Raw genomic sequence first — 25,090 nt, 5'->3', positions numbered from 1 at the left:
TTGGAGTATACTTGAATTGATCCAAGCTGCACCAATGTAACCAAATAAAATACAAAATCTGATTTAAGTTTAAAAAAAAGATCCACTATTGTGTGTGGTCAATTTCGGGGGATCACAAAAGCTTCCTCAGGCCTGGTATATTGTATGGACTGGTTCCTAGAGCTGCAAACTGTGGGATGGACCCTAATATTGGGGAGCCATTTAAATCCCATTGCACCCTTAAAAACCACCACAAACCACAAACCATAATTCTGCCTTCTTAATTAACGCTAAAGCACTCTCCCAATTTTACCAAAATTTGTGTAAAATAAGAACTCTCAATTTCAATTATCCCTTGTCCCTGACCTAATGGTTTGTTTGAAGTATACTTGAATTGATCCAAGCTGGACCAATGTAACCAAATAAAATAAAATAAATCAGCTTTAAGTTTAAAAAAAGATCCACTATTGTGTGTGGCCAATTTCAGGGGATCACAAAAGCTTCCTCATGGCTGGTATATTGTATGCACTGGTTCCTAGAGCTGCAAGCTGTGAGCTGGACCCTAATATTGTCTAGCCATTTAAATCCCATTGCACCCTTAAAGCCCACCACAAACCATAATTCTGCCTTCTTCATTAACTCTGAAGCACTCTCCCAATTTTACCAAAATTTGGGAAAAATAAGAACTCCCAATTTCAATTATCCCTTGTCACTGGCCTAATGGTTTGGCTGAAGTATACTTGAATTGATTCAAGCTGGACCAATGCAACCAAATAAAATAAAAAATCAGCTTAAAGTTTAAAAAAAAGATCCACTATTGTGTGCGGCCAATTTCAGGGGGTCACAAAAGCTTCCTCAGGGCAGGTATATTGTATACACTGGTTCCTAGAGATGCAAACTTAGAGCTGGACTTTAATATTGTGGAGCCATTAAAAACCAAGGGAATTTTTTCATTAGCTCTTAAGCACTTTCCCAATTTTGCCAAAATGTTGGGAAGATAAAACTCCCAATTCCAATTATCCCTCTAGACACTGGCCCAATGAATTAACTGTTTTCTTATATAGCCTCATAAATAATGGGCCTGTTGGATCCTAAATGTTGAATGACAATAAGTAGTTCTTAAATACACACTAGTCGGAATAGATAGCGATAGCTGATAATGTTTACATGCTAAATTTTCTAGGCTTCCTGACGACGAGTCAATCTCGAAACGTACGTCGAGGCGCATTGGTCACGCTATCTCCTACGGACGGACTTCTGGTTCCGGCTCTGCTGGTCCTCGCTCACACACAGGTGGAACGCACGCCGCTGCACCCTTCCTGCAGCGTGGACCTCTCCCCCAAATCATCCAACGCAGACCAGCCTCAGTGCCGGGTTAAGGCACCTTGCAAGTAAGGGGCCATTTGGCGTTGCCTGTCTTTTAACTTTGATTTTATTAAACGTTATTATACTATGGCGATCTCCTCTTTTGGCTTATTTTATGTGAGGCTGGATGCTGGATCTGCTGATATCGACCTAAAAGGATTCTGATGATATATGAACCCATGCTTATTGCGATCTCCTTTTGATTAAGGAGATCAACATTTTGTGGTAAGGTGCCATCCATGAGCACTTGTTTGCGGTGATTTATTTCTATTCCTTGGTGGAGGAGGAAGTCTACACAGATTTATGGACTTATCCTGCAAAATTCTTTTCACTATTATTTGGACTGTTCATGCACAATAATTTGTTTGATCTCCTCTATTAGGAGTCTTATTCATTTGTTGGACACTTATTTATTATTGTATATATATTCACCTCTATCCCACTATTACTTATTTTATAATTTTATTTAGAAATTTGAGGTTGATTCACTGAATTTCATAACACATTTATTTATTTATTTATTTATTTAATTAGCGCATCTTTTTTCCTTCACAAATTTTCTATCGTCGAAAGAAATTTATAAATTGTATAGCCTCTTTTTTGAGATCCTATATTGGGTCAACTTTAAATTGCTATACATTTGTACATGTTACTTTTTTTATTTCACTGATAACATTAGCCCTTTGGGGACTGGTAATATGCCTTCAGGTGAACAGTTCTACAAAGCACAAAATGAAATTATTTGGGTGTCCACTCTATTGCCATAGAGTGGACACCCAAATATCAAAATTTTGTGCAATATTTAAGTGTTATATACAACAATTTTGTATTTTTACCAGTGGGAAGTCCTCGGGGTCAATCCAGATAATGCTAAGGTCGGGGTTATCGGTATTGTCCTCTGCAACATCCTTGATGATCTCCAAAAATTCATAACCATCTGTTTTAAAAAAAAAACATCAGTTAGACAACAACATCTTTTAAAAAATAGAAACTAAAATTGTATTTCAAGATTTTTTTTTTTAGTTTTTAAAAGGGTAAGGAAGTCTTAGAAAATCTTTGAGATTTTCAATAATTTTGTGTGTGGTATGTGCCCTGGTTGTGAAGATTTCCCTTCTGGAGGAACAACAGAAAGAGTATGAAATGCCTCCAAAGTGAGAGGAAGTGGATCCAAAGCCGGTCAAAAAGAGTTTGGAAGTAGGTGTGAAGTAAGTCAGAAGGAACTCAGAACCAAGTCAGGATCAGGTCACAAAGAACTCAGAACCAGATCATCAGCAGGTCGGAAGGTGGTCACAAGCAAGTTGGAAGGGGGGCACAGATAAGTAGGAGCTTAGGAGGATGTCAGAAGCAGGTCAGGAAGTAGTCAGAAGAAGGTCAGAAGCAGCTCAAGAAGATGTAAGAAGCAGGTTAGAAGGTAGTTAGAAGACAGTCATGGGTCATAAAAAGGAGGTGAGAAGCAGGACAGAAGGAACTCAAAGGGCTTTCAGGTAAGAAGGTAGATAGAAGAAGTTCATGGGTCAGAAAGAAAGAAAGAGGTAAGAAGCAGGTTGGAAGAAGCTTTGGAGGATGTCAGAAGCAGACCAGAAGATAGTCAGAAGGAAGTAAGAAGTACATCATAAGGAGTTCAATGGGTTGTCATAAGCAGGTCAAAAGATAAATAGGAGAAGTTTGAATGTCAGAAGGAGCTTGGAGAATGTCAGAAGCAAGTCAGAAGGTAGTCAAAGAAGGTCATGGGTCAGAAAGAAGAAGGTAAGAAGCAGGTCAGTAGAAATTTGGGAGGATGTCAGAAGCAGGTCAGAAGGTAATCAGAAGGATTCAGGTCAGAAGAAGGTAAGAAGCTGGTTAGAAGGAACTCAAGGTGCTGTCAGAAGCTGGTTAGAAGGTAGTTAGAAGAAGGTCATGGGTCAGAAACAAGGAGGTAAGAAGCAGGTGAGAAGAAGCTTGGAAGGATGTCAGAAGCAAATCAGAAGGTATTTAGAGGAAGGTTTCAGAAGGAACCCAAGGGGCTCTCAGAAGAAGGTCAGAAGATAGAAGAATGTCATGGGTCAAAAAGATCTAAGATGAAGTACATCATAAGGACCTCAAGCGAACGTTGGAAGCAGGTCAGTAGGTAGTTAGAAAAAGGTCCTGGGTCAGAAAGAAGGAGCTAAGAAGCAGGTGAGAAGAAGCTTGGGAGGATGTCAGAAGCAGGTCAGAATGTAATCAGAACAAGGTTTCAGGTCAAAAGAAGGTAAGAAGCAGGTCAGAAGTAACTCAAATGGCTTTCAGAAGCAGGTAAGAAGGTAGTTAGAAGAAGGTCATGGTTTAGACAGGAGGAGGTAAAAAGTACATCATACGGAGTTCAGGGGGATGCCATAAGCAGGTCAAAAGATTAATAGGAGAAGATCGAATTTCAGAAGGAGCTAGGGGAATGTCAGAAGCAAGTCAGAAGGTAGTTAAAGAAGGTCATGGGTCAGAAAGAAAGAGGTAAGAAGCAGGTTAGTAGAAATTTGGGAGGATGTCAGAAGCAGGTCAGAAGGTAATCAGAAGAAGGTTTCAGGTCAGAAGAAGGTAAGAAGCCGGTCAGAAGGAACTCAAGGTGCTGTCAGAAGCAGGTTAGAAGGTATTTAGAAGAATGTCATGGGTCAGAAAGGAGGTAAGAAGCAGGTGAGAAGAAGCTTGGAAGGATGTCAGAAGCAAATCAGAAGGTATTTAGAGGAAGGTTTCAGAAAGAACTCATAGGCCTCTCAGAAGAAGGTCAGAAGATAAAAGGAGGTCATGGGTCAAAAAGATCTAAGATGAAGTACATCACAAGGAGCTCAAGCGACCATCGGAAGCAGGTCAGTAGGTAGTTAGAAAAAGGTCCTGGGTCAGAAAGAAGGAGCTAAGAAGCAGATGAGAAGAAGCTTGGAAGGATGTCAGAAGCAGGTCAGAAGGTAATCAGAAGAAGGTTTCAGGTCAGAAGAAGGTAAGTAGCAGGTCAGAAGGAACTCGAATGGCTTTCAGAAGCAGGTTAGGAGGTATTTAGGAGAAGTTCAGGGGTAAGAAAGAAGGAGGTAAGAAGCAGGTGAGAAGAAGCTTGGAAGGATGTCAGAAGCAGGTCAGAAGGTAATCAGAAGAAGGTTTCAGGTCAGAAGAAGGTAAGAAGCAGGTCAGAAGCAACTCAAATGGCTTTCAGAAGCAGGTTAGAAGGTATTTAGGAGAAGTTCATGGGTCAGAAAAGAGGTAAGAAGCAGGTGAGAAGAAGCTTGGAAGGATGTCAGAAGCAAATCAGAAGGTATTTAGAGGAAGGTTTCAGAAGGAACTCAAGGGGCTCTTAGAAGAAGGTCAGAAGATAAAAGAAGGTCATGGGTCAAAAAGATGAAGTACATCATAAGGAGCTCAAACGACCATCGGAAGCAGGTCAGTAGGTAGTTAGAAAAAGGTCCTGGGTCAAAAAGAAGGAGCTAAGAAGCAGACGAGAAGAAGCTTGGAAGGATGTCAGAAGCAGGTCAGAAGGTAATCAGAAGAAGGTTTCAGGTCAGAATAAGGTAAGAAGCAGGTCAGAAGCAACTCAAATGGCTTTCAGAAGCAGGTTAGAAGGTATTTAGGAGAAGTTCAGGGGTAAGAAAGAAGGAGGTAAGAAGCAGGTGAGAAGAAGCTTGGAAATACGTCAGAAGCAGGTCAGAAGGTAATCAGAAGAAGGTTTCAGGTCAGAATAAGGTAAGAAGCAGGTCAGAAGCAACTCAAATGGCTTTCAGAAGCAGGTTAGAAGGTATTTAGGAGAAGTTCAGGGGTAAGAAAGAAGGAGGTAAGAAGCAGGTGAGAAGAAGCTTGGAAGGATGTCAGAAGCAAATCAGAAGGTAGTTAGAGGAAGGTTTCAGGTCAGAAGGAACTCAAAGGGCTCTCAGAAGAAGGTCAGAGAATAGAAGAAGGTAATGGGTCAAAAAGATCTAAGATGAAGTACATCATTAGGAGCTCAAGCGACCATCAGAAGCAGGTCAGTAGGGAGTTGGGTCATAAAGATGGAGGTAAGAAGCAATGCAGAAGAAGCTTGGAAGGATGTCAGAAGCAGGCCAGAAGGAAACAAACATTTCAAAATAATATATATAAAAAAAATCTAAATGCGCTGAGAAGTGTTCTGTACATTCTCTCATCTACACAAAATTGTGTTTGTAATTTTGAAATTCTGTAGAATGGTGTTAATGAGAATCCGTGGGAGGTTTACAATCAGAAGCTTTTACAGCAATCTTTTATGTGTAACATGTCAAGCGTTTGGATTTGGTGATTTTCACTTCTGATTCTACAATGAATGTCAAGTAGGGAGACGGCGGAGCCTCAGAACACAAACAGATTATAAGGAAATGAGCGCAATCCGCACGCTCAGGATTTTTCATTTAGTCGTAAAAAAAACTTACCAGGATCATCCTCTTCTGCAAAAGCAACGATGTGGATTCCATTCAAGTCATCTTCCTACAAAGGAGATAAAAAAAAAAAAAACATGTTCGCTAAATATCTTCCTTTAAGAGAATCAAACATTATACTGTATCCCGTTGTATCCCATTGGGGAGATTTCCCTTCACTTCCTATCACAGAAACACAACAGGAAATGAGAGGAAAGTGAGGGACATTCCAACTTGGACGAATGTCAACAGAACGGGTGTCCGCCTTGGAAGACTCCCTCTCTGTCCCAGTGTCCCAGAAATAATGGCTACCGGGACAAATAGGGTAAATCTCCCCTGGGAGAACATCAACAGCAATACAATGGAATCCTTCTCTACACCGTCCAATACGTCACAAATTGTTTTGGTTTTCAATATACTTTAATCTAGAACAGGGGTCTCCAAACTGCGGACTGGGGGGCTGGATGCATAGTGTCCCAATGACGGGACACTATTCCTTCCACTGACACCAATGACGGGACACTATTCCTCCCAATTACACCAATGACGGGACACTATTCCTCCCAATGACACCAATGACGGGACACTATTCCTCCTAATTACACCAATGACGGGACACTATTCCTCCCACTGACACCAATGATGGGACACTATTCCTCCCACTGACGCCAATGATGGGACACTATTCCTTCCACTGATACCAATGATGGGACACTATTCCTCCCACTGACACCAATGACGGGACACTATTCCTCCTACTGACTCCAATGATGGGACACTATTCCTCCCACTGACTCCAATGATGGGACACTATTCCTCCCACTGACACCAATGACGGAACACTATTCCTCCTACTGACTCCAATGATGGGACACTATTCCTCCCACTGACTCCAATGATGGGACACTATTCCTCCCACTGATACCAATGATGGGACACTATTCCTCCCACTGACACCAATGATGGGACACTATTCCTTCCACTGATACCAATGATGGGACACTATTCCTCCCACTGACACCAATGACGGGACACTATTCCTCCTACTGACTCCAATGATGGGACACTATTCCTCCCACTGACTCCAATGATGGGACACTATTCCTCCCACTGATACCAATGATGGGACACTATTCCTCCCACTGATACCAATGATGGGACACTATTCCTCCCACTGACGCCACTGATGGGACACTATTCCTCCCACTGAATCCAATGATGGGACACTATTCCTCCCACTGATACCAATGATGGGACTCTATTCCTCCCACTGATACCAATGATGGGACACTATTTCTCCCACTGACAATAATGATGGGACACTATTCATCGCACTGATGCCAATGAAGGGACACTATTCTTCCCACTGATACCAATGATGGGACACTATTCCTCCCACTGATACCAATGATGGGACACTATTCTTCCCACTGATACCAATGATGAGACACTATTCCTCCCACTGACGCCAGTGATGGGACACTATTCCCTACCACTGACGCCAATGATTGGACACTATTCCTCCCACTGATACCAATGATGGGACACTATTCTTCCCACTGATGAAAAAGATGGGACACTATTCTTCCCACTGGCAATAATGATGGGGCTATATTATTCCCCCTAATACCAATGATGGGGCATTGCTTAATCCCACTGACACCAGGACATTTTCATCTCTCACTGGTCACAGTCCAGCCCCCCTACAGTTTGGAGGACACTAAACTGGCCCATTGTTTATAAAGTTTGGAGACCCTTGATCTAGAACAGTCTTTCTAAACTGCGGTTCCTCCAAAGCAGCCTTTTACCCCAGAGGAACCCCTAAGATTATTTTCAGGCCTTAGGCAACTCATACCAAAACCAGTTCATTGGGGGTCAATTGGGAAAAATGGCCCCCTCTTGGCGTCATGCTGTTGGTTTTCCCAAGTGGTGTTGGCCCTGGAACTATGCAGGCACCATGAAATTGGAGGACAATCAACCATAGCTCAAGGAACCCCCAACAACCTCTGAAGGAACCCTAGTCGAAAATGGCTTCTCTAGACGTTGTGTTGGGTTCCTTGACTAACCTCAAAGATAATCACTAAAGTGAAGGTATTTATCCTCCAACTGCCCACTAAAGTAGGTGGCCTCTTGTCCTCTTGACCATAAATATACGAAGCCCTCTCCATCGACCATCAATATAGGGGGCGCTTTGGTAATGACCGCCAATGTAAGAGGCGGTTTACTACTAACCACCAATGTAAAGGGGTCTTTCACCATTCACCACTGATATGAGTAGACATTCCATTTTTCTTTTTGTTCATTGAATCGTAGAAACGATCCGCTTTGGGTGTCAAATACTTTGGGTACTCCAGATTCCATATTCATTAATTAATGTTTATCTCTTCGATTTCATTAATTACGAGCACTAATACTAAGCAGGAACTTCTCTGAGACCTGAATACTTTTTCAAGGGTTCCTCTGTGTTCAAAAGATTACGAAGGACCGATCTAGTAAGTAAGAATGCAAAAATATTTACCCAGGTCTCATACATGCTGTCTGGTCTCAGTTTCCTCAGTGTTGGTCTGCAAAATACAAAAAAATAATAATTACAATATAAAAAATAATCTTGGTAAATCTAACGTGTTTCGAGGGCTCAACTGCCCCTTCATCAGGGCCTTTGGATCCTCACAGGCCATAAAAGACTTCAAGATTTAACTTAAAGTACTTTAAAGAACATGTAAAAGGATGAGGGTGCCACAACTGTATCATAAGTCCAGTAAAGGTTTAATAATCTTGGTAAATCTAGCGTGTTTCGAGAGCTCAACTGCCCCTTCATCAGGGCCCTTATATCCTCACAGGCCCCAAAAGAGTTTGAGTTGTAAGCACTTTAAAGGAAATGTAAAAGATGAGGGTGCCACGAGTTTATCATAAGTCCTGTAAAGGTTTATTAATCTTGGTAGGCAAAGCCAACTAGTTTCGAGGGCTCACTTCCCCCTTCATCAGAGCCCTTGTATCCTCACAGGCCCCAAACAAGTTTGAGTTGTAAGCATAAGCACTTTAAAGAAAAAGTAAAGGATGAGGGTGCCACAAGTTTATCATAAGTCCAGTTAAGGTTTAAGAGAAAATAGAATAGAAAAAAAAGGGATAAAATAGAAATAGGATACAAAATAAAAGAATTAAAAAAAAAAGTTGAATAGAAAAAAGGGATAAAATAGCAAACAAAAGAATAGAATATAATAGAGTAAAACTTGAGAGAATACAAAATAAAATAATAGAGAAAAAATTGAATAGAACAAAAAAGGTATAAAAAAGGGATAAAATAAAAAAATACAAGAATATAATAGAATATAATTGAGTAAAACAGAACAGAATAGAAAATAAAAGAATAGAAAAAAATTGAATAGAACAAAAAAGGGAAAAAAATTGAAAATAAAAGAATAGGATATACCGTAATATAATAGAGTAAAACAGAACAGAATGCAAAATAAAAGAATAGAAAAAAATTCAATAGAGCAAAAAAGGGATAAAAAATTAAATAAAAGAATAGAATAGAATATAATAGAGTAAAACCTGAGAGAATTCAAAATAAAAGAATAGAAAAAAAATTGAATAGAACAAAAATAGAATATAATAGTGTAAAACAGAACAGAATTCAAAATAAAAGAATAGAAAAAAAAATTGAATAAAAAATAGGGATAAAATAGAAAATAGAAAAAAATTGAATAGAACAAAAAAGGGATAAATAATAAAATAAAATAATAGAATAGAATAGATTAAAAACCTGAGAGAATACAAAATAAAAGAATAGAAAAAAAATTGAATAGAACAAAAAAGGTATAAAAAGGGATAAAATAAAAAAATACAAGAATATAATAGAATATAATAGAGTAAAACAGAACAGAATAGAAAATAAAAGAATAGAAATAAATTGAATAGAACAAAAAAGGGAAAAAAATAGAAAATAAAAGAATAGGATACACCGTAATATAATAGAGTAAAACAGAACAGAATGCAAAATAAAAGAATAGAAAAAAATTGAATAGAACAAAAAAGGGATACAAAATAAAATAAAAGAATAGAATATAATCTATTAGAGTAAATCCTGAGAGAATACAAAATAAAAGAATTAAAAAAATTGAATAGAACAAAAATAGAATAGAATAGAATAGAATAGTGTAAAACAGAACAGAATTCAAAATAAAAGAATAGAAAAAAAAGAAAAAAAATAGGGATAACATAGAAAATAAAAGAAAACAGAAAAACAGAACAAAATAGAAAATAAAAAAAGAACAGAATAAAATGAAAAATAGAAAGAATATAACCATCTTCTGAAATTCAAATTTCTAATAGAATAAATTTGAATTGAGATTGAATAAGAAAATAATAGAAAATAAAATAATAGAACAGAATAGAATATACAATAGAAAATAATATAATAGAATATAAACTATAATAATATAACCGTTTTCTGAAATTCTAATTTCAAATAGAATAAATTTGAATAGTATAAAAAATAATAGAATAGAACAGAAAGGAAAAATAATAGAATAGAACAGAAAGGAAAAATAATAGAATAGAAAAGAATAAAAATAGAAAAAAAAAACAATAGAATAGAATGGAATATAACCATCTTCCAAAATTAAAATTTCTAATAGAATAAATTTGATTTTAAATGGAATTCGAAAAATTTGATTAGAATTCAAATATTCAAAACTAATTCCGAAAAGGAATTAAAAACAAATTGAACAAATTTAACGAAAACAAATGTATGCAAATAACGAATCGATACGAAACGAAATACATTTTTTAATTTCGCACAAAAGTGAATTAAATTGGAAAAATTCAGATAAATTTGTTTTTGTAATTTGAAAAAAAAAAAAAAATAGTGTGGAATTCAGACGTTCACACATAAAAAACCTCCAGTTAACTTTCCTATTCAGGTGAGAAAAGCTTTATCGGTATGGTTTAGGGTCAACAGGCGGCCATTTTTGAGTGGCCCTCCTCTTGTAAAGGTGTTGAGAGCTCTTAAGTAGAATAATATGATGCAGAAGAAAACAATACTTATATTACAGAAAGGGGGGGGGAGAAAAAAAATGTATTTGCTCTGCGTGCAGTTTAAAGGCCTTGCTGCCATGGCAACCGCGGTCTCCGAACTGACAATTCTTAAGTGTATCTGTATAGCTGCGCTTTCATCGCCAATCCTCAAAAGAAGCCGGCCTCTTATCTGCTTTTAACCCTCAAGGGAGAGGAACCCGAAGGAGACGAGACGGGTGACTTCTGGAAGACGGCGCTTCAAACGCGATTTTTTATTTATTTTTGATTTTTTTTTCATCTAGAAAAAAGAATATAAACTACAATAGATTTTTTTTTTTTTGTATTCCTTTGTCTTAGAGACTATGGGGCATGTCATTATTATATATTTGGTTTCCTTGCAACGTCCTGAAACCAGAGCGGTTCCTCAATGGATGTGATCTGCAATAGGAAAGATGTTATAATGCTTGTCTAAGCCACGCCCTCATCTCTAATAATTGTCAGGAACAGAATATCAGTGAGAGGAATAGTGCCCCATCATTGGTGTCAGTGGGAGGAATAGTGTCCCATCATTGGTATCAGTGGGAGGAATAGTGTCCCATCATTGGTATCAGTGGGAGGAATATTGTCCCATCATTGGTATCAGTGGGAGGAATAGTGCCCCATCATTGGTATCAGTGGGAGGAATAGTGTCCCATCATTGGTATCAGGGGGGGGGAATAGTGTCCCATCATTGGTGTCAGTGGGAGGAATAGTGTCCCATCATTGGTATCAGTGGGAGGAATAGTGTCCCACCATTGGTATCAGTGGGAGGAATAGTGTCCCATCATTGGTATCAGTGGGAGGAATATTGTCCCATCATTGGTATCAGTGGGAGGAATAGTGTCCCATCATTGGTATCGGGGGGGGGAATATTGTCCCATCATTGGTGTCAGTGGGAGGAATAGTGTCCCATCATTGGTGTCAGTGGGAGGAATAGTGCCCCATCATTGGTATCAGTGGGAGGAATAGTGTCCCATCATTGGTATCAGTGGGAGGAATATTGTCCCATCATTGGTATCAGTGGGAGGAATAGTGCCCCATCATTGGTATCAGTGGGAGGAATAGTGTCCCATCATTGGTATCGGGGGGGGAATATTGTCCCATCATTGGTGTCAGTGGGAGGAATAGTGTCCCATCATTTGTATCAGTGGGAGGAATAGTGTCCCACCATTGGTATCAGTGGGAAGAATAGTGTCCCATCATTGATATCAGTGTGAGGAATAGTGTCCCATCATTGGTGTCAGTGGGAGGAATAGTGTCCCATCATTGGTATCAGTGGGAGAAATAGTGTCCCATCATTGGTATCAGTGGGAGGAATAGTGTCCCATCATTGGTATCAGTGGGAGGAATAGTGTCCCATCATTGGTGTCAGTGGGAGGAATAGTGTCCCATCATTGGAGTCAGTGGGAGGAATAGTGTCCCATCATTGGTGTCAGTGGGAGGAATAGTGTCCCATCATTGGTATCAGTGGGGGGAATAGTGTCCCATCATTGGTATCAGTGGAAGGAATAGTGTCCCATCATTGGAGTCAGTGGGAGGAAAAGTGTCCCATCATTGGTGGCAGTGGTCGGGATATACACATGTCATGGGGAAGATATTTTCCAGGAATGATACCCCCCTGTCTATTTGGACCCACTGAGCACAACCCATCCAGTAAAAGTAAAGTAGGGAGGAGGCAATACTTACCGCCTGTGAAATGCTCTCTGAAGAGCAACCTAAGCACGGATCGCTCTTCAGAGACCAAAGCCAGCGTGAATAAGCCTTTTCATTGTATTGGCATTTTTTTAAGAGATGGGGGAGGGGAGGGGGGGCAGCTTTAGGAATCTGGCTAATAGCCGTATCTATCTGAATAAAGAACTGACACAATGTAGCGATGTTAATTCACAAGTAGCGATTCCCTGAACGGTTACAAATGCATCTGGTGATTTCTGATTAATGCAATTAAGTAACTTGTTGTCGCACGCAGCAGGAATTTATTATTGGCTTCCCTGAAGGATCGGTGGAGAGAACGATTATTTTCTCTGCCGTAAAATATATTACATTTCTCGGGTTTCAGACGCGATTTTTACGCAGAAAGTCCAAAGACAGAGACGGCGAGGAGGTCCGAAAAAACGACGGGGCCCCATGACTGTGGATGGAGGCTGAAATGGAGCTACGGGATTGGATGTTTTTCTTGGCAGCCATGCGGACGAACGCTGCGCGGCATGAGTCTGCGGCTTGGCGGACACGGTGACATAAAATGGCAAGTCGACCTCAAATCAGGATGATGGAGCGGCTATTACTTTTCATTTTTATTTACATCCTGGACATTTTAATAGAAGAAAAAAAAAATTAAAGAAGACATGCAATGAAAAATAAAATTCGAACGGCGCATGCTCCAGAGCCGCAATCCTTTAAAAGCGACTTTAGTCCCTGCCTATCCCCCCGCTGGTGCTCCTGTCTTTAAAAATCCAGCTTTTGGGACCTGGTGGGGACCTGAGATTTGATTTGGGACCTCCATAACTCTTTATGCACGTGCAGGGAAAAATCATGCACGTGCGCAAATCTGCCAAAGGTTCCTGCATGGTCCTGAAGCCCTGTAGCGCATCTGCACATGCATGCAATCTGCTGGCCTTCAGAATCTGTGAGAGGCTTGCAACACATCTGCACATACATGCAATCTGCTGGCCTTCAGAATCTGTGAGAGGCTTGCAAAACACATCTGCACATGCGCCAAGTTTTCCTGCGCATGAGCAGACAACCTGAGATCTAAAAACCCCCTGCACGTGCATAGACGTGCTGAAATACTTAGCAGGACCTAAAGCCCAAAGGCATGCAATCCGTTGGCTTTCAGGGCCTGAGATAAACCTGCAACTTATCTGCACATGTGCCAAGTATTAATGTGCGCATCAGTAAGGAAATCCCTGCACGTGCATAGATGTGCTGAAGAACTCTGCAGAGCCTGAAGCCATGTGGCACATCTGTGAAAATATGAAATCTGGTGGCCCTCAGGACCTAAGAGAGACCAGAAAAACATTTGCACATGTGCCAAGTATTCATGCGTATGAGCAGATAACCAGAGATCCGAGATCTCTATACCTGCAGGGTCTACGCCCATGAGTAAGGAAATCCCTGCACGTGCATAGATGTGCTGAAGAACTCTGCAGAGCCTGAAGCCATGTGCAAAGTATTCATGCGTATGAGCAGATAACTAGAGATCTGAGATCTCCATACCTGCAGCGTCTATGCGCATGAGTAAGGAAATCCCTGCACGTGCATAGACATGCTGAAGAACTCTGCAGAGCCTGAAGCAATGTGGCACATCCGTATAAATATAAAATCTGGTGGCCCTCAGGACCTAAGAGAGACCAGAAAAACATTTGCACATGTGCCAAGTATTCATGCGTATGAGCAGATAACCAGAGATCTCTATACCTTCAGCGTCTACGCCCATGAGTAAGGAAATCCCTGCACGTGCAAAGATATGCTGAAGAACTCTGCAGATCCTGAAGCCATGTGCAAAGTATTCATGAGTATGAGGAGATAACTAGAGATCTGAGATCTCCATACCTGCAGCGTCTACGCGCATGAGTAAGGAAATCCCTGCACGTGCATAGACATGCTGAAGGACTCTGCAGAGCCTGAAGCCATGTGGCACATCCGTGAAAATATAAAATCTGGTGGCCCTCAGGACCTAAGAGAGACCAGAACAACATTTGCACATGTGTCAAGTATTCATGCTTATGAGCCGATAACCAGAGATCCGAGATCTCTATACCTACAGCGTCTATGCCCATGAGTAAGGAAATCCCTGCACGTGCATAGATGTGCTGAAGAACTCTGCAGAGCCTGAAGCCATGTGCAAAGTATTCATGCGTATGAGCAGATAACTAGAGATCTGAGATCTCCATACCTGCAGCGTCTACGCGCATGAGTAAGTAAATCCCTGCACGTGCATAGATGTGCTAAAGAACTCTGCAGAGCCTGAAGCCATGTGGCACATCTGTGAAAATATGAAATCTGGTGGCCCTCAGGACCTAAGAGAGACCAGCAAAACATTTGCACATGTGCCAAGTATTCATGCGTATGAGCAGATAACCAGAGATCCGAGATCTCCATACCTGCAGCGTCTACGCGCATGAGTAAGGAAAACCCTGCACGTGCATAGACATGCTGAAGGACTCTAAAGACCCTGAAGCCCTGCCTGCGGCATATCTACACATGAAATTTGGTGGCCTTCTGGACCTAAGAGAGATCTGCAACACGTTTGCACGTGACAAGTTTTCCTGCGCATGAGCAGACAACCTGAGACACAAGATCTCCAAACCTGCAGTGTCTACTCGCATGAGTAAGGAAATCCCTGCACGTGCAGAGATGTGCTGAAGGACTCTCCAGAGCCTGAAGCCATGTGGCACATCCGTGAAAATATGAAATCTGGTGGCCTTTAGGACCTGAGAGAGACCAGCAAAACATTTGCACATGTGACAAGTATTAATGCGTATGAGCAGATAACCAGAGATCCGAGATCTCCATACCTGCAGCGTCTACGCGCATGAGTAAGGAAAACCCTGCACGTGCATAGACATGCTGAAGGACTCTAAAGACCCTGAAGCCCTGCCTGCGGCATATCTACACATGAAATTTGGTGGCCTTCTGGACCTAAGAGAGATCTGCAACACGTTTGCACGTGACAAGTTTTCCTGCGCATGAGCAGACAACCTGAGACACGAGATCTCCAAACCTGCAGTGTCTACTCGCATGAGTAAGGAAATCCCTGCACGTGCAGAGATGTGCTGAAGGACTCTCCAGAGCCTGAAGCCATGTGGCACATCCGTGAAAATATGAAATCTGGTGGCCTTTAGGACCTGAGAGAGACCAGCAAAACATTTGCACATGTGACAAGTATTAATGCGTATGAGCAGATAACCAGAGATCTGAGATCTCCATACCTGCAGCGTCTATACGCATGAGTAAGGAAATCTCTGCACGTGCATAGACATGCTGAAGGACTCTGAAGATCCTGAAGCCCATGCGCCTTAGGTGGCCTTCTGGACCTGAGAGAGACCTGCAACACATTTGCACAGTGCCAAGTTTTTCTGCGCACGAGCAGACAACCTGAGACCCAAGATCTCCATAACTGCAGCATCTTTGTGCATGAGTAAAGAAATCCCTGCACGTGCATAGACATGCTGAAGGACTCTGAAGATTTTGAAGCCCTGTGACACATCTATGCAGTCGCTGAAGCTTTGAAGGGGTGAGGAGAGATAGGAAGGTAGAGTTAACTGGTGGGATGCCGTTACCCTCAACCCGTTGCCTTCACCACCATTGGCTCTATGAGGGTCTTTTTCGGGGAAAAATGGGCGGGACCAAGAGCGCCCAGCAAAGTGAAGAATCACGAACAAGTAAAATCAGCAACTCCATTTAATTTGTGCAACAATTTTCTAAGTAACGGAAAAAAAAAATACTTATTAAAGGCGACACAGACTTTGCAATTTCCTCTCCAGTCGTCGTCGTCGCTGCGGCAGGGGTGGCTGGCGGGCACCTCGCGGGTTAAAAACCAGCACGAGACAGAAAAACACATTATTTCAAAACGTTTCTATGGCAGCTAAATTGTTTTTAACGGGGCACCATGGCAACTGCACCAGCCATCACAACTGCCGCTCGACCCCTTGTCGGAGATGGGCAGATGATGTTGTGCGGCTTCCAACATCGTCCAGCTAGCCAGAACAACACGCCGGAGAAATGCCGGGATTAACCCTTACGCCGCCCGAGAGACGCGCCACGTCTGCGAGACGCCGAGGATCGACTGTCTGCAAAGGAACCTAAAGGGGATCTCTGATAGATAGATAGATAGATAGATAGATAGATAGATAGATGATGTTGAGCCTTTCATTTTGCATGCTATCAAGTTGCTGTTACATGTACACCTGCTGTGCCCATTATGAGGGGTTCCCACCATCCCTGTGCTGAGTTCCCGGGTCTGTACACCTGCTGTGCCCATTATGAGGGGTTCCCACCATCCCTGTGCTGAGTTCCCGGGTCTGTACACCCACTGTGCCCATTATGAGGGGTTCCCACCATCCCTGTGCTGAGTTCCCGGGTCTGTACACCCACTGTGCCAATTATGAGGGGTTCCCACCATCCCTGTGCTGAGTTTCCGGGTCTGTACACCTGCTGTGCCAATTATAAGGGGTTCCCACCATCCCTGTGCTGAGTTCCCGGGTCTGTACACCCGCTGTGCCCATTATGAGGGGTTCCCACCATCCCTGTGCTGAGTTCCGGGGTCTGTACACCTGCTGTGCCCATTATGAGGTGCTCCCACCATCCCTGTGCTGAGTTCCCGGGTCTGTACACCCCCTGTGCTCATTATGAGGGGTTCCCACCATCCCTGTGCTGAGTTCCGGGGTCTGTACACCTGCTGTGCCCATTATGAGGTGCTCCCACCATCCCTGTGCTGAGTTCCCGGGTCTGTACACCCCCTGTGCTCATTATGAGGGGTTCCCACCATCCCTGTGCTGAGTTCCCAGGTCTGTACACCCGCTGTGCCCATTATGAGGGGTTCCCACCATCCCTGTGCTGAGTTCCCGGGTCTGTACACCCGCTGTGCCCATTATGAGGGGTTCCCACCATCCCTGTGCTGAGTTCCCAGGTCTGTACACCCGCTGTGCCCATTATGAGAGGTTCCCACCATCCCTGTGCTGAGTTCCCGGGTCTGTACACCCGCTGTGCCCATTATGAGGGGTTCCCACCATCCATGGAATTATAGAATGGAGATCTTGCTGTTGGCTTATCCAAGATATAAAGGAGGTCGGGAGTTGCCCAAGTGCTCTGCCTATTACCGCTTATAAACATTTGGCACCCTGGCACTGGTGTGGGTGAGGTCGGGAATTGTCTACTGACCTCTTGTGCTCATGCAGGAACTCCACGATCTCCTTCTCGCTGTTGGGTTTGTTGGGGATGGTGATGGGCTTATCATGGAACGGCTCGTAGTAGTCAACCTCGTTCAGCTTCAAGGTCAACTTCTTGGCAACCTGAAGGCAAAAGACAAACAGTGATAAAAGGTTAGTGAAGGTTCGGAGTGTTTCCTCCAATCAGAAATGATATTCCACCCTAAGGGTCCCTCGGGGGAAGTCTGGTTGAATTCTCAGGTCCGCCCCCACCTGGCTTGGCCCTGCCCTGGAGGTTCTTCTTCTCCCTAACGGAAGACTGGAGGTTCCTTCACTGGCACATCTTAAGACCATATTATCCCGGGTGAACGTCTCAGACTACAGAATACCCCCCCGAGGAGGAAATCAATTCCGACCCTCATTTTACCCTTTCAGGATGCCATGTGCCTGTGAAGACACACCCCTTGGCTTATATACCCCCTTATATTGTACTGTGCTATATGTTATTGACTCTGGACTGCCCACTCTGTATATTGTGCTGTATATTACATACTATGGACTATTGCAGTCAATGCCGTGCTGTATGTTAAATACGATGGACTCTGTATGTTGTGCTGTATGTTAACTACACTGGATTACTGCACTCTGTATGCTGTGCTGTATATTACATACTCTGGACTATTACACTCAATGCCGTGCTGTATGTTAAATACGATGGACTCTGTATGTTGTGCTGTATGCTACATACTCTGAACTGCTGCACTCTGTATGGTGTGCTGTATGCTACATACTCTGAACTGCTGCACTCTGTATGTTGTGCTGTATGCTACATACTCTGGACTGCTGCACTCTGTATGTAGTGCTGTATGTTACATACACTAGGCTTCTGCACTCTATATGCTGTGCTGTATGTTGCATACTCTGGACTGCTGCACTCTGTATGCTGCACTATATGTAACATACTCTGAACTGCTGCACTCTGTATGCTGTGCTGTATGTTACATACTCTGGGCCATTGCACACTGAATGCCGTGCTGTATGTTAAATACACTGGATTACTGCACTCTGTATGCTGTGCTGTATGCTACATACACTGGCCTACTGCACTCTGTAAGCTGTGCTGTGTGTTACATACTCTGGACTGCTTCCCTCTGTATGCTGTGCTGTGTGTTACATACACTGGACTGCTTCACTCTGTATGCTGTGCTGTATGTTGCATATTCTGGACTGCTTCACCCTTTATGCTGTGCTGTATGTTATATACTCTGGACTTCAGCACTCTGTGTGCTGTACTGTATTATACACAGATCTAGATCAAAATGATGTACTCTGCATGCTGTGCTGTATGCTGTATACTCTGGATTGCTTCACTCTCTATGCTGTGCTGTATGTTGCATACTCTGGGTTGCTGCACTCTCGATGCTCTGCTGTATGTTGCATACTCTGGGTTGCTGTACTCTGTATGCTGTGCTGTGTGTTACCTACTCTGGACCACATCACATGCTGTGCTGTACATCACATTCTCCAGACTTTTTTACCGTCAAATGCTGTGCTGTAAACGGACGGATCTCTCTTACCTTTGCATCAAATGTGGCGAAGAATGGGATGTATGGGTGGAACTCCTCTGCAGCATCTTCATAGGCCTTGTAATCTGCAAACCAAAGAGACGCCGAAACCTTTAACATCATAAAGCGGCACACTGTGCTGTACATTACATACTTTGGACGAGTGGGCTCAAGGGGCAGCTGCTTTGGGCCCCACAACAATGACTGTACCTGTGGCAGCTGCCCCCCTTTTGTCCTGCCAGGGCAGTATTTAATATTGATTGGACCCCGGGGCAAACATTTTCTTGGGCCCTCCCAAATCCACTTGTCCACTATTTTCAGGCAGTGCAGGTCCGTTCAGCGAGGTCCAGGCTGACACCCGTCATCCATGTTGATTCAAGTTATAAATTTAGTAACATCTCTATGAGACTCCTGAATTATTAAGTAGGCTGGGGGAGGGGGAGGGGGGGGGCGAGAGGGACCCGCGCCAGCGCCTCGCCGCCTTATCAGAGCGGCACACATGTTCGGCCCATTAAAACAAATTATTGACGTGAAAGTGACTCAGAGACCCCGAAGGTGAATATTTCTGGCTATCAGACCGAGGACATCTAGTGACAGAATATAAGTACTGCAGGGAAAAATCTTTGGCTTGAAGGCGAATATTTCTGGCCATCACGCTGAAGACATCTAGTGGCAGAATAAATGTATTGCATCGGGCATCTCTGGATTGAAGGTGAATATTGCAGGACATCAGACTGAAGACATCTAGTGGCAAAATAAAAGTACTGCAGGGGACATCTCTGGATTGAAGGTGAATATTGCTGGACTGAGGACTGAGGACACGAGGACATCTAGTGGGAGAAAAAGGTATTGCATGGGGCATCTCTGGATTGAAGGTGAATATTGCTGGACATCAGACTGAAGACATCTAGTGGCAAAATAAAAGTACTGCAGGGGACATCTCTGGATTGAAGGTGAACATTGCTGGACATCAAGCTGAGGACATCTAGTGGTAGAATAAAAGTACTGCAGGGAAAATCTTTGGCTTGAAAGTGAATATTTCTGGCCATCACACTGAAGAAATCTAGTGGCAGAATAAATGTATTGCATGGGGCATCTCTGGATTGAAGGTGAATGTTTCTGGCCATCAGATACTGCTGGACTGAGGACTGAGGACTGAGGAGACGAGGACATCTAGTGGCAGAATAAATGTATTGCATGGGGCATCTCTGGATTGAAGGTGAATATTTCTGGCTATCAGACCGAGGACATCTAGTGACAGAATATAAGTACTGCATGGAAAAACTTTGGCTTGGAGGTGAATATTGCTGGACATCAGGCTGAGGACATCTAGTGGCAGAATAAATGTATTGCATGGGGCATCTCTGGATTGAAGGTGAATGTTTCTGGCCATCAGATACTGCTGGACTGAGGACTGAGGAGACGAGGACATCTAGTGACAGAATTAAAGTACTGCAGGATAAATCTTTCACTTGAAGGTGAATGTTTCTGGCCATCAGACCGAGGACGTCTAGTGGGAGAAAAAAGTATTGCAGGAGGCGTCTCTGGATTGAAGGTGAATATTGCTGGACACCAGGCTGAGGACGTCTAGTGGCCGAATAAAAGTACTGCAGGGAAAATCTCTGGATTGAAGGTGAATGTTTCTGGCCATCAGACCGAGGACATCTAGTGGCAGAATAAATGTATTGCATGGGGAATCTCTGGATTGAAGGTGAATATTGCTGGACATGAAGCGGAAACTCTGGTTTACTTATTTTATATTGTAATGGACTTTACATTTTTATCCTATTTTTGGCTGGAGATCTAATTGATGTTTTTTGGTCACTTTATGGGGGTTCCCCGTATCTCAGCCCATTAGACTCCGCCAACTCTGAAATCTGATGTTCTGGGTGGTTCTGAATGTTTTGCACGTAGAAAGGTTCTAGGAAATCTTCGCACGGCGGCCCCTGTGACTCCATCTTCTATTTTACACACGGGGCCCCCAGTCCTGCGTTCCGGCTGAGGGGCCACATCCAGTAGATCAGTACAGCGCGATATATTGCAGCGCTCGCCCCTTCCTGTTACCAGTCACGCTGCGGCTTACCCATTAGTCAGCTTTAGATGCGCACTTGTCATAAATGTGTGGTTCGGGGAGCGGTAAACATATGCAAATACGCGAGGATTAATCTAGCGCACAGCGAACGCCGCAGCTTGATGTATGCAGGGAGAAAACTGATATTTTCCAGTGGGTGGGCTGCATTAAGCAACGGGCTTAAAGGGCCAGCGCACAGAAAGCAGACATGGGATCCACATGCGAATGACATTTTTGCATAAAAGATTTTCTGCTTTCATTACAAAATGTATTTTAGACCCGATGATGTCATCACTGGGTTTCTGCGCTTTCTTTATGCAATGCAGGGCAGACCGGGCGGGGACAAGGGAGGGCAGGAGGGGCGGCTGCCCTGGGCACTATAGTATCATGTGAGATGTGGGGGCACCACATGGAGATGGGGGGGGATTTGTGTTGGGTGGGGGGATTTGGGGGGCAGCAGGGGGGTAAGTATTGTTCCAGGAGAGGGAATTTGGGTGGGGGGGGGGTGTGCTAGTAAAAGTGATTTGTGTTGGAAGTGGGGATGGGGAAGAGGATTTGTGCTAGGAAGAGGGGTTTTGGGTGTTTGTGACCAAACAGTGATCCCTCCATGGCATAGGACAGCAGGACAGGGGGCATAGTGACCCCTCCATTGAATATTACAGCAATTACAGCAGGACAGGGGGCACAGTGACCCCATCCATGGCATAAGACAGCGGGATGGGGGGGCACAGTGACCCCCTCCATGACATAGGACAGCAGGACGGGGGGCACAGTGACCCCTCCACGGCAAGGACAGCAGGGATGGGGGGGGGCACAATGACCCCTCCATGGCATAGGACAGCAGGACGATGGTGCACAGTGACCCCTGCATGGCATAGGACAGCAGGACTGGGGGGGCACAGTGACCCCTCCATGGCATAGGACAGCAGGACGGGGGGGCACAGTGACCCCTCTATGACATAGGACAGCAGGACAGGGGGGCACAGTGACCCCCTCCATGGCATAGGACAGCAAGACGGGGGGGCACAGTGACCCCTCCATGGCATAGGACAGCAGGACGGGGGGGGGCACAGTGACCCCTCCATGGCATAGGACAGCAGGACGGGGGGGCACAGTGACCCCTCCATGGCATAGGACAGCAGGACGGGGGGGCACAGTGACCCCTCCATGGCATAGGACAGCAGGACGGGGGGCACAGTGACCCCTGCATGGCGTAGGACAGCAGGACGGGGGGGCACAGTGACCCCCTCCATGGCATAGGACAGCAGGACGGGGGGGGCACAGTGATCCCTCCATGGCATAGGACAGCAGGACTGGGGGGGCATAGTGACCCCTCCATGGCATAGGACAGCAGTACAGGGGGGCACATTAAACCCTCCATGGCATAGGAGAGCAGGGATGGGGGGGCACAGTGACCCCTCCATGACATAGGACAGCAGTACAGGGGAGCACAGTGACCCCTCCATGGCACAGGACAGCAGGACAGGGGGGCACAGTGACCCCTCTATGACATAGGACAGCAGGACAGGGGGGCACAGTGACCCCCTCCATGGCAAGGACAGCAGGGATGGGGGGGGCACAGTGACCCCTCCATGGCATAGGACAGCAGGACTGGGGGGGCATAGTGACCCCTCCATGGCATAGGACAGCAGTACAGGGGGGACACAGTGACCCCTCTATGACATAGGACAGGGGGGCACAGTGACCCCTCCATGGCATAGGAGAGCAGGGATGGGGGGGCACATGCGTAGGCGTGTTGCCTTGGAAGATAATACGCCTTCCTGTCTCTGTGTATCCATTGGGGAGCAGTCGCCCTTCAGCGAGTTATCTCACCCGATCGATTCTCAGCACAGCCAAGAGACAATCTTTATTAACAGGCAGAGTAAACAAAAGGCTGCAGCGGGGAGGTGGTGGTGGTGGGGGGGGGAGCGGTGACACCCGCCCGCTCGTGCTGCGGAAGCATGTTTTGTGCGCCATCTGAAAAGAATGGAAGGGGGGTATTTGCTGACTCCATAAATCCCTTAATACCCCCTTTATCATGGGCTACACAAAAATGTCATTAACCCTTATGGAAGCCCGCCAATACAGACCCCAACCTCAGAGTGTGTGGGGCTTCTGTTTCATTTAGTTAGGACAGTGCCGGGCCCCCTTTTTGCTTCGGGGCCCCATAGCAGTTGCATGGGGTCTATGATGGCTATAGGTGCGCCCTCGGCCCATACAGGCGCCACCTTCACTACGCAAGTCCTGTTGTGCCAGTTACCTCCATGGATATGTCCGGGTATTTAAAGGCTTTGGGGTAGATTCAATTGCTTACGTGCGCCGGCGTTACGAATGCTCCTGATTCAGGAACCTCGTTACGCCGACTGCAGCCTAAGAAATGACTGGCATAAGGCTCCTTATGCCGTCATATCTTAGGCTGCATTCTTACGCAGGCCGCTAGGTGGCGTTCCCGTTGTGGTCAGCGTATAGTATGCAAATTGCATACTAACGCCGATTTACAACCCTACGCGAGCCCTGCGTACGCAGTTTACGTCATTTGCGTACGTCGGTTTTTGCGTAAGGCTGCCCCTGCTAATAGCAGGGGCAGCCAATGCTACGTATACCCGTCATTCCCGCGTCGCGAAGTTTAAATTTTACGTTGTTTGCGTAAGTGAATCGTGAATGGCGCTGGACACCATTCACGTTCACTTTGAAGCAAATGACGTCCTTGCGACGTCATTTGCCGCAATGCACGTCGGGAAAGTTTCCCGACGGAGCATGCGCCCTACGCTCGGCGCGGGAACGCGCCTAATTTAAATGATTCCCGCCCCATACGGGATCATTTAAATTGCGCGCGCTTACGCCGGGCATTTTGCCGGAGCGCCCACGCAGTTTACGGAGCTACTGCTCCGTGAATCAAGGGTAGCGCAGATAATTTGCGGGGGCGCAGGGCAAAAACGGTGCCCTGCGCCTCCGTAAAAACTGTGCAAAGCTACCTGAATCTACCCCTTTGTGTCCAGCCAATCCTGAGATTTACACCCCCCCGCGCCAGACAGCACAGACAGCCTGACTCTCCCCCTGCTCCAGTAATGCAAGACGGGATCTATGTGGTGTGCCACCAACGCATGTCAACAATGCTCTGAAAATCACAATAACGCATGACGCCCTATTTTTTTTTTAGTGCACTGGAAAAGAATGGGGCGCTTAAAAAAAAATTCCGCAAAGTACAAAAATGCATTGTGGCGTGGATGGGCCCTTTCTTTGATGTGAGGGACTTTTAGAAATAAATGGACTCTCCTCGACCATTATAAAAAATAAAAAAATGGCCGCTCATTGAGGGACCAATATAAAAAATGGACGCTCACTGAGGGACCAATATAAAAAATGGCCGCTCATTGAGGGACCAATATAAAAAATGGACGCTCATTGAGGGACCAATATAAAAAATGGCCGCTCACTGAGGGACCAATATAAAAAATGGACGCTCATTGAGGGACCAATATAAAAAATGGCCGCTCATTGAGGGACCAATATAAAAAATGGACGCTCATTGAGGGACCAATATAAAAAATGGCCGCTCATTGAGGGACCAATATAAAAAATGGACGCTCATTGAGGGACCAATATAAATAAACGGACTCTCTACTCGAGGGACTAGTATAAATAAATGGACACTAAAAAGGGGACCATGATAAATAAATGGGCGCTCATTCAGGGACGGTGATAAATAAATGGACGCTGATAGAGAGACCATTATAAAAAAATGGACGCTCATTGAGGGACCAATATAAATAAACGGACTCTTCTCGACCATTATAAAAAAAATGGCAGCACATTGAAGGACCAATATAA

The 25,090-nt window shown here is 44.4% G+C and overlaps 1 protein-coding gene across 1 annotated transcript in view; it reads right to left on the bottom strand.

The window, feature by feature from the left end:
• CASQ1 (calsequestrin 1) overlaps positions 1-25,090 on the bottom strand; it is a 93,895-nt gene that overhangs the window by 8,567 nt on the left and 60,238 nt on the right. The window contains exons 5-9 of the mRNA XM_040333355.1: positions 19,201-19,274; positions 17,637-17,767; positions 8,221-8,266; positions 5,718-5,772; positions 2,181-2,281 (exon numbers count right to left, since the gene is read on the bottom strand). Coding sequence (XP_040189289.1) covers positions 2,181-2,281; positions 5,718-5,772; positions 8,221-8,266; positions 17,637-17,767; positions 19,201-19,274 — 407 coding nt within the window. The remainder of the gene's footprint in view (positions 1-2,180; positions 2,282-5,717; positions 5,773-8,220; positions 8,267-17,636; positions 17,768-19,200; positions 19,275-25,090) is intronic.

The sequence above is a fragment of the Rana temporaria genome, chromosome 13 (assembly GCF_905171775.1).
Source record: "Rana temporaria chromosome 13, aRanTem1.1, whole genome shotgun sequence".
NCBI lineage: Eukaryota > Metazoa > Chordata > Amphibia > Anura > Ranidae > Rana > Rana temporaria.
Note: the sequence above shows the minus strand (reverse complement) of the source record. Positions and strands in the feature narration are given on the sequence as shown.